The following is a 9,598-nucleotide window of genomic DNA, read 5'->3' as shown; positions in this document are numbered from 1 at the left end:
TCTGAGCATGATCCGTGGCACATCATTGCTTGGGTCTCGGATGTAGCAAATTGTTCGTTAATTCTGGCACATCAGCGAATTTCCTTTCTTAGGAAAAATTATAATCAGAGATCCAATCCATTGGTTGGGCCATTCTTCTGTTTGCCAGAATGTTTTGCAGAGTGTTGTGAGGAAACTTATCAAGTAGATTCCCCGTCCTTGAACAAGCTCTGCTGGTATAATGTCTACCGCAGATGACTTCCCTTTGATTAGTGCCTTAACTAAGGCCACCAATTCTTCCCTTAATATCTGTTAATCCACCTCTGTTGTGGTCAGTGGTATGTTTAGCGAAAACTAGGTCTTCAGAATGGTTCCTGCTTGTGCAGCTCTGAACAGTATTCCGTCAATCTATTAAGGGTATTTTGATCTTCTATGAGACATTTGTCCTTGTTGGTCTTCCCTGTTTCTATTTTTTCAGGTCTTTCACCACATGGTATGCCTCTTTACCGAGATATTATAGTTCAGGCGTTTATCGATTTCCTTACATTGGACCTTCAACCAGCTTTCTTTAGCTTGCCTTAAAGTCTTTGTAATTCTGTTTTTAATCTACATATATGTATGTACCTGCTCATTAAGGCATTGCCTATTCCTCCCAAGTTTGTTTTTACAACCAAGCGGCCGAGAATATCTGCTGTGAACCAGTGATATTTTTAAAATCCCACAACGCTAGCCATGGATGTATTTGGCTGTGCCTATTATTGTAGTGCTGAACTTGCCGCTTGTCAATGATTCAGATGCTTCAGTCAAGCATGGATCTGATCCTAACCAGTTTTGACGTCTTGGTCATCCACTGACACAGTTTGATAGGTATCATCAGCAAGTCATCATCGCTTCGTAAGTCAGCTTCTTGGAGGCTACATGTTCAGACAATGTTGACGGTAGACCGTACGCTTCATCACCAATATATCGTCAGTCTGGTTGTGTTATTTGTCGTCTGGACTTTGCAAAGACCATCTTTAAGATGCCTATTTTCCTGTGCATTTAATTCTTCTTGAATGACTAGAATATCCTACTTGGGTGTCTTGTTAATGAGAGTTTGAAGCTGGCTGTATAAAACATTCTCGTCCTTGTCATCATGGCTAGATATTGTGAAAAGAACTTTGACGGTAATGTTGAGAGGAGATACAACCAAGCGGATGTCCTCATGTACCATAAATTCGACTTCATCCTCATGCTTCTCCTCTTGTCCGCTTTGTACTGCATCTGTTGATCTCTCTAAGAAATTCTTCCATCGCATCTCGCATAGTGAAAGTATGTGCCAGTAGTATCTTCCATCTCAGGGTTAGCTCCTCGAGTCTACCAGGTGGACTTAATGCACTGATAGTCCACGTTGAAATGGTGATGTTATCGTTTGCCGCTACTTCGATGGCAGCTGCACCAGTGGCACACTTATCACCTCTGTCCATGGGTCGAGCGAAATGCGCGGGTATAAGTATATCAGGCGATGATCGTTCCGTCGATTAATCATCTATTGCTTATCATGGGTAGCTGCAACATGCCGAAGGTCATACCTCTAAAGTCTGCAGATCACTGCCTATACCCATGTTACCGTATGGCTCGCTCTACGCTCGAACAAATCGGAAGACTTCTGCAATGTCATGACGTGCTAACACCACCTTTTGTTTTCCATGGGTAGGAGGACAGTTAGAATAGTAATGGAATAAATCATTGATACAGACTTCTGATCGATAATTGATTAATAGTTACCTAAATCTTCTCACCCAAGTATATCATACCATGAGATGCTGAGTTTTCATTCTTAGTTCCTTAATTTGTTAAATCCGAATTATAAGGAACAATTTAGCGTTATTTTTGTAGCGTGCCGGACTCAAGAGAAACATTGTGCTAGATAAATCTTAGCATAAGACAAGCCAAAGTCTGTTGCCATGGTTTGTCATTCTTCAAGTCACTTTACTCCAATTGCCTCGCTACTATATAACCTACTTTTGTTGCTGTGCCACAAAGCACCAAATCAATGCAAGCCCAAAGCGGTGAAATGCACTGGACATTAGGTACATTTATAGAAGAGTTTCTCATGCCACCATAAGTATTATTGTATTTTTACTTACATGACATAAAGTCCCATGGTCAGATGTAGAGAGCATCATTTTCTTTCAAAATGCGAAACTTTGGGGTGGCACTGATTGTTACGTTCAAAACAAGGCCTATTCGAAAATCTTGTGAATATGGGGTCATCTTAAATCGGCTCTAACCACAATCATCATACCTCCATGCATATCTCCAAGTTTAACTGAATTCCACCAATACGCGACATTTTTGTTAAGGTCCAATACATGCACAGAACTTGTTTGTCATTGCCCAGAATGAATACTAAACAACAGAAAAATTGACGATTACTCGGGACATGATTCAATTTCAGAGACAGTCAAAACATAATTTGACGATATTTTATGTTTTCATTTCATATGCACTTCCACTGTGTCAGCAAACACACTTAGTTTACTAGTTTACGTGAACAGGAAACATATTTTCCAATATTGATACCAAAGAAAGATAGAAAATATATTGCATTTACATTTTCAAACTCTCTTCTAAATGCAAGCATTATACCCATTTTTGTTATTTATTATCGGCAGTGGATTGCAAGCTAAAGTTAAAGAAATGAGCTAATGTGAGAATGAAACAATCTATAAAACTATTTGCACTAGTGCAAGGATATTTGTGATGAGAGGTGAATGGGTCTTGTTATGCAATTGAAACAAAGCAATATTGACCATTGGGGGGCCAGCTGAACCCAAGAATGAGGTCACATGACTCGTTTAGCCAATGGAAGATAGTTAAGGAGTATGAATATATGGGTCAGCATCCTTAGCGTCACTTGCAAACAATTCTTGGAGATACGGGTAGTATATTTAGAGATCATAAATTTTACATTTTTCTTCTTTTTCCTTTCGATCCTTTTAATTGTTCTTGTTTTATTGCACAATTATTTCTCATAATTCTGAGGATCATTTTCTTGCTCGCACTTTGGAAAGAAGAAGGTTAGTAGAATTTTTTTATGTACATAGCCATCGTTTAAATTTTGGAAAGACAATGACAAAAGCAATCATTATGGGCCAGTCACTTTGTAAATGGTTAGATCGGTATTTGAGGTCTGGGACGGATCTTAGACTAAGTCCGTCTTTTAATGTAACGGAAGTTTGTAATGTAAACATGAAGGGTATCGGGGGGCGCACAATCGATAAGTTTTTGCGCCTTGACATGAATGAAGTCCGCTTAAGAAACCCCGATATTGTAATTCTTCTGATTGGGGACAATGATGTAAACGCAGAGACATCGCCAGAGGTAATTGCACATAAGATGGTCGCATTGGCTACGCTTTTACATAAGAAATATAAGGTTAAACAGATAGTTCTGTGTCAGCTTATGCCTAGATTCCCGGCAACGTTACACCAAGTTGGGGTCGCGGGAATACTAAACCATAACAATGAAGCAGCCGATAAAAACTATAAGGAGATGTACTGTCACTTAGCAAAGGAGGTCAATGATATTGTGCGATCTGAAGTGTCTGCTTATCCTGATTTAACATTTTGGGACCATAATAGCAAATTTGCCTTCGATAGGCCTTATGTGAGGGAGAAGTTTCGCTCAGATGGCATTCATTTGTCCCCTAAAGGACAGTGGCACCTTTATAAGTCACTTCGGGGAGCTCTTCTCAATGCATGTTATAAAATAACACACAATCATTCAACGATAACTAGGCTAGGTTAGCTCTTGTACTAATTTTGCTTTCAATTTTATTTGTATCTGCCCACAAAGGGAGATATCAGGCCAGGTCCCGTACCTGTTCCTTTGTTTTCGTTAACAACCTTAGTGTCTGCCATTGTGGAAGAACTGGGTCAGGTCCCGTACCTGATCCTTTTGGGACTTGTTCCTGGCAAGCCACTCTGTTCTACATAATAGGAGTTCCCCATAATATATTTGGTGCCCCCCCCCCGTTAAATGATTATATACCAAATCCTTGTTCTTAAGTATTAATTATTTCACAAGGGGTCCTTTTTGAGTGGCTTCCTGGAACATGTTTCAATATCTTTTGTTATCTGCTCACTTTGGGAGATAACAGGCCAGGTCCCGTACCTGTCCTCTTTTTCTTTTGCACTTTTGCATCAGCCGGTTGGCCTGATAACAGGTCTGGTTGCATACCAGACCGCCACCTTCTGTACATAAGCCATTTTGCTAAGGAAAAAAGGTTTTTATATATATATATATATATATATATATATATATATATATATATATATATATATATATATATATATATATATATATATATATATATATGTATGTATGTATGTATATTTGTGTCTATCAATGAAGAAATTATATCAGGTAACCTTACATGCATTGGTTTGCCAATGATAATATGTTTGTGCATTTTTCATTAAATAATAACATGCCTTGTGCATAGGACCATACGTGGTAGTCCATTTTACTTCTTTCTTACTATTTATTATTATGTTTAATACATTAATTTTTCTAACCTAACCAGATCATGCCACCCAAGCGCAAAGCATCAGCAGGGGTTGAACAGGCTGTAAAGAGGGTTCAGTCATCTGGTTCACGGATTAGAGCAGTTGATCGCCAAAAACAGCAGCATGGAGCGGGAGCAACACATGCAGATACAGTAGACCAAGCTACCATTGACCGGATAGCACAGCAGGTAGTACAGCAGATTACACCTGTGATCACTGCTCAAGTGGACAGAAAGCTGGACCACATCTTGGAGATACTGCATGGGACCACTAGTCCACAACAACCTGCCATGTTGTTGCAGGAAACAGAGCAAGGGCCATCTGCCTCCTCAAGAGCCCAAACAGAAAGAAATGTTGAAACATCCGTTGGGGGAAGCATTGCACAGGCTACCTCAGCCTTAACTGGAGTCTGTCATACAGGTATAGGTACTCTGAGTGATTTATTAGCACCTATTAACATATTAGATACACACAGTCAGTCCAACTTTGTAAGCACATCAATTGATATAACTGCCTCTATAACTGATAAAATTAAGCAGCAGATTTGGGCTGGGACATACATAGATTTTCAAAATCTCCTTTCGACATCCATGGACAATACCTATAGATTACAGTGCAATATCACTTCAAACACATCTGAATTTAACCTAGTCCCCATGGCCAGGAAGTCCCCACTCTCGATCAATCAGTGGTTGACAGCATGGAACAGATTTGCTACAGTAATATGCATGAAATCCCCTAGGTTGAGCACAGTGTTATCTCACCACATGGAAATCGTCATGAAGTTGTCTGAGTGCAGGGCTCATTGGAGATACTATGATGAGCAGTTTCGTCGCATGATAGAGAGGGGAGAGGCAAAGTGGGGTTCCACCCACCTTGAACTTTACATGCGATCTGTTCTGGACAGCATTGGTGACAGGACTGCCACCAGCACTGCCACATTACCGTCTGCAGTCTCAAAATCAAATCCCCCAAAAGGGGCCTGCTTTAACTACCATAAGGGGCTGCAGTGTTTGGGAGGGCTAGCTTGTAAATACCAGCATAATTGTTTCAATTGCTTGGAAGCCCATCCCTTCAGCAAATGCAAACTGCCCATTCAACACCCATTCAAATTGTTGCCAAAATATGCCCCAAAACAAGCTAGAACTGACAGCATGCAGCCCTTTCGTGGTAGCTACAAACCTACTCAGTCCCAAGGACCTACATCAAACTCCCTTCAACACAGCCAGCAAGGAAAAGGGGAACTGCGAAAACAGTAAGCTTCCTACTCCTGTTAAAGCTGAAAGGTTACAACATTGGTTGAAAGGGTACAACACTGCCATGATACAAATTTTGATACATGGGTTTACATTTGGATTTAAAGTGGGGCACGAGGGTTCTCTGTCCCCATTTCAATCACATAATCTGAAATCAGCCATACAAAATCCACAGATCGTGCAAGACAAAATAGACAAAGAGATTGAGGCTGGCAGGTTTGCAGGGCCTTTCAAGAGCCACCCTTTCTCGCTATTTCAGATATCACCACTTGGCTTGGTTCCAAAGAAAACACCCGGTACTTTTCGCATGATTCACCATTCATCACATCCTCCAGGGTTTTCTATAAATGATGGTATATCCCCAGAAAAAAGTGTTGTTCAATATCAAACTGTGGAACATGCTATTGCAATCATTAAAAAACTTGGTAGAGGTTGTGTTATGGCAAAAACTGACATAGCTAGTGCCTTCAGAATTGTTCCACTCTGCCCGACTCAGTATCATATGTTTGGCTTCTCTTGGAATGACCTATATTATTATGACAAGTGCCTTCCCATGGGCTGTAGCAACAGTTGTAAAATCTTTGAATATTTAAGCACTGCATTACAGTGGGTGGCGGGACACAAATTGGGCATTGGTCACATGGTACATGTTTTAGATGACTTTCTTCTGTTGGAATCAAACTATAACACCTGTAAGGAGAAATTAGACCAATTCTTAATTCTTTGTGCAGATATTGGGGTTCCCATGTCTGAGGAAAAAACATTTCTTCCCAGTACAACATTGACCTTTTTGGGCTATGAACTGGATACAATCAAGATGGAGGTAAGACTTCCGATAGATAAACTCCAGAACTGCTACAGTCTGATAACACTCTGCCTACAAAAAACAAAAATGAAGCTCCTTAATCTCCAATCCATAATTGGTACACTCAATTTCGCATGTGCAGTTGTCCTGCCAGGCAGAGCTTTCTTGAGAAGGTTGACTTGATCGGACAGTGGGTGTGTCAAAACCACATCACTTCATACGCATTACGAGGGACGTTCGGGCTGATCTGCAGCTGTGGTACACATTCCTAAGAGAATTCAATGGTAAATCTTTATTCCTCCCTGATCGCTGGCTGCACTCTGATGCCATTCATTTGCACACTGATGCATCAAGCACAGTTGGCTATGGCGGTGTACTAGGCAGCAAATGGTTCTATGGCACATGGAATAAAGAATGACAAGCGCTAGATATCACAGTCCTTGAGCTATATCCAATTGTTCTAGCCCTCAAAATTTGGGCTCCTCAACTTGCAAACAATTGCATTTACTTTCACACTGACAACAAGGCATTGGTTGATATTGTAAATAAGCAAACCTCAAAAAACCCTTCCATTATGTACCTTGTTAGAGACCTGGTCCTTGCATGCCTCAGATACAACATACTATTTCAAACCTGTCACATCCCGAGAAAGAAAAATGTTCTGGCTGATGCTCTTTCTCGATTGCAGGTGCACAGATTCCGGACCTTGGCTTCACATGCAGACCCAGAACCAGTGTCAATACCGGCACTTCCCAACTTGATTCACTAACAAACACACTTGATACGCTACTGGATAGTACATTGACACGAATGTCAAAAGCAGCCTACCGACGCAGCTGGAACTTATATCGAGCTTTCACTGCAGAATATACATTGGAAACCTCAATCCCAGTCTCTCAGGCTAATTTGGCACTTTTCATCTCTTATCTGGTGAACAAGCACTATGCCTCAGCAACAATATCCTCATATGTATCTGCCATTGGGTTTGTACACAAAATCAATAATTATGCAGACCCTACAAACTCTTTTCTAATACAGAAACTGCTGCAAGCATGCCACATAAATAAAGTTTCTTGTGATGTGAGATTGCCAATTGATAAGTGTATGTTAGAAAAACTTATCCACGCTACAACTTGCACTATAACTTCTTGGTACAAACAGCTCCTATTTCGAGCTATGTTTTCCTTGGCATTCCATGCCTTCCTGAGAATTGGGGAGATCACAGTGCAGTCCCTTAGCCTCCATAACCCTAATCTGTTGCACATTGATCAGTTGGCTCTTGATCACCATTCCATCACTCTGATATTTAACACCTTCAAACACAGTCAGGGTCAGAAGTTCACTTTAAAAATTAAAAAAAACAATAATACTGCAGTATGTCCGGTCTCAAATCTCCAGCGATACATCCAAAAGCGAGGTATGGGTCCAGGCCCAATATTCATGTATCTTTCAAACACACCTATAACTCGGGCAGAATTCAATGCACAGCTAAAACTCGCTCTGCAGTTCTGCAGATTTGATCCAAGATGCTTCAAGAGTCATAGCTTTAGAATCGGAGCAGCAACAACTGCTGCTGTGCAGGGCTGTCCGATAGTCAGATTCGTGAATTAGGGCGATGGAAATCGGATGCTTTCAAACGATATATTAGATGTTCTGAACGTCACTCCAACATCTAATTTCTTTTGGGGTTTCAGTTAAGTTTGCACACAAAGAGGTATCAGGTGTTCTCAGTTACATTTTGTTTAAAATCCACCTTCAAGTAAATTTTCCATCATAATCATAACCTGGGTAAATATCAGGTTCACCACTAATCCCTACATTATATATAGATATGTTATATCACATTATTTTCATGTCACATAAATACTCGCGCAAACATTTCTTTCCATTTCAGGTCTAGTGAGTTCACAGACCTGAACACACCGTATAATCACATCAGAATAGCAAGTGGGTTCACTGCTGACAAATATGACAGGAAAAGTACACACGATGAAACCTCAGCTGAAGTCAAGAACAATATAACTTAAACATGAATATAACAGCATTGATATTTGTTCACTAGGTGCAATCTTCACAGTTGGCACTTCTATCATTCTCATGTGGGAGTCACAAATGTCGGGGAGCAGGCTGGGAAAGGCATGGTTGATGCGGGCCACTGTCCATTTTGGGGCTGCACAGGCCCCATGCAAAGTGGGTGACTTGCATGGTTCCTGTGTTATGGCGGTCTCAGCTCCCAAATGGATTGTTTTTTGGTTTGATGGTTACAAATTTACATTCAGGTCTGAATTTAAACTATGTAGTTTATCACATACTATGTTAAAGTAATTTTGTAAATAACCTTATGCATGTTAGATCATATGAATATATTATTATTTTCAATACAATTGTCACTTATGTGGCCTGCATCAACAAATCGTTTTCAGTGTTATTCATTATGTTCAAATTCTTACTTTCCTCCTTAATTTTGTTATCCTCTCACACACACTTCATCACAAAATCAAGTTTGTTTTCTTCAGCAAGAATACATGCAAAGCATCTAACAGAAACATTCGTTGATAATAAATATATACACGCTTATTATCCAGAAATTGTAATACTTTTACCATCTCTCAAATACAAAGTAAAGATGTTCTTGTTAAAGGTACATGGCGACATGTATACGTCGTGGAGAAAGACACAGGATAAACCACCAGCAAACGGGAAGCTACTAAATACTAAAATGCATCGACCTAAGTTTCAAACCTACCTGGACAGAGATGCGATGTGAATGAGCCGTAATGGTGAGTTTCCTGGACCACTCGGCCCTGTCAGGAAAAATAATTCCATGAATTCAAGATGAGACCATATTCTTACAGGTTGCGTGTTCCGACCGTGTTCTTCAGTGGCAAGATATTCAACGTAACCATTGGACAGGCATTTTTGCAGTATGATCGATAACACTTTCATTTAGGACAAGTACAATACCATTGCAAGACATCTGGTGAACATCTCCTGTTGATATCACC

The 9,598-nt window shown here is 40.2% G+C and overlaps 1 protein-coding gene across 2 annotated transcripts; it reads left to right on the top strand.

The window, feature by feature from the left end:
- The first annotated feature begins 2,698 nt into the window (after positions 1–2,698).
- On the top strand, positions 2,699–9,006 carry LOC149795850 (uncharacterized). Of its 2 annotated transcripts, XM_089965773.1 has the most exons (3): positions 2,699–3,345; positions 4,550–4,952; positions 8,488–9,006. In XM_089965773.1, the coding sequence occupies exons 1-3, from the start codon at positions 3,094–3,096 to the stop codon at positions 8,508–8,510; spliced, it is 678 nt and encodes a 225-aa protein (XP_089821899.1). In that variant the 5' UTR covers positions 2,699–3,093; the 3' UTR covers positions 8,511–9,006. The 2 variants fall into 2 exon arrangements, with proteins under 2 accessions (XP_089821899.1, XP_089821898.1); XM_089965772.1 differs by lacking the exon at positions 8,488–9,006 and having other exon boundaries at positions 4,550–6,112.
- The last annotated feature ends 592 nt before the right edge of the window (positions 9,007–9,598 follow it).

Source organism: Sinohyriopsis cumingii, chromosome 7, assembly GCF_028554795.1.
Source record: "Sinohyriopsis cumingii isolate HCF-2022 chromosome 7, ASM2855479v2, whole genome shotgun sequence".
In the NCBI taxonomy this organism is placed as follows: Eukaryota; Metazoa; Mollusca; class Bivalvia; order Unionida; family Unionidae; genus Sinohyriopsis; species Sinohyriopsis cumingii.
The sequence above is the reverse complement of the archived record's forward strand: the minus strand, read 5'-3'. Positions and strand labels throughout refer to the sequence as shown.

Bases quoted from the DNA above. Each gene is read 5' to 3' on its own strand.
- LOC149795850 (XM_089965772.1), top strand. From the start codon at position 3,094: ATGACAAAAGCAATCATTATGGGCCAGTCACTTTGTAAATGGTTAGAT. The intron at 3,346-4,549 runs GTAATTGCACAT...TAACCTAACCAG, and splicing joins ACGCAGAGACATCGCCAGAG to ATCATGCCACCCAAGCGCAA.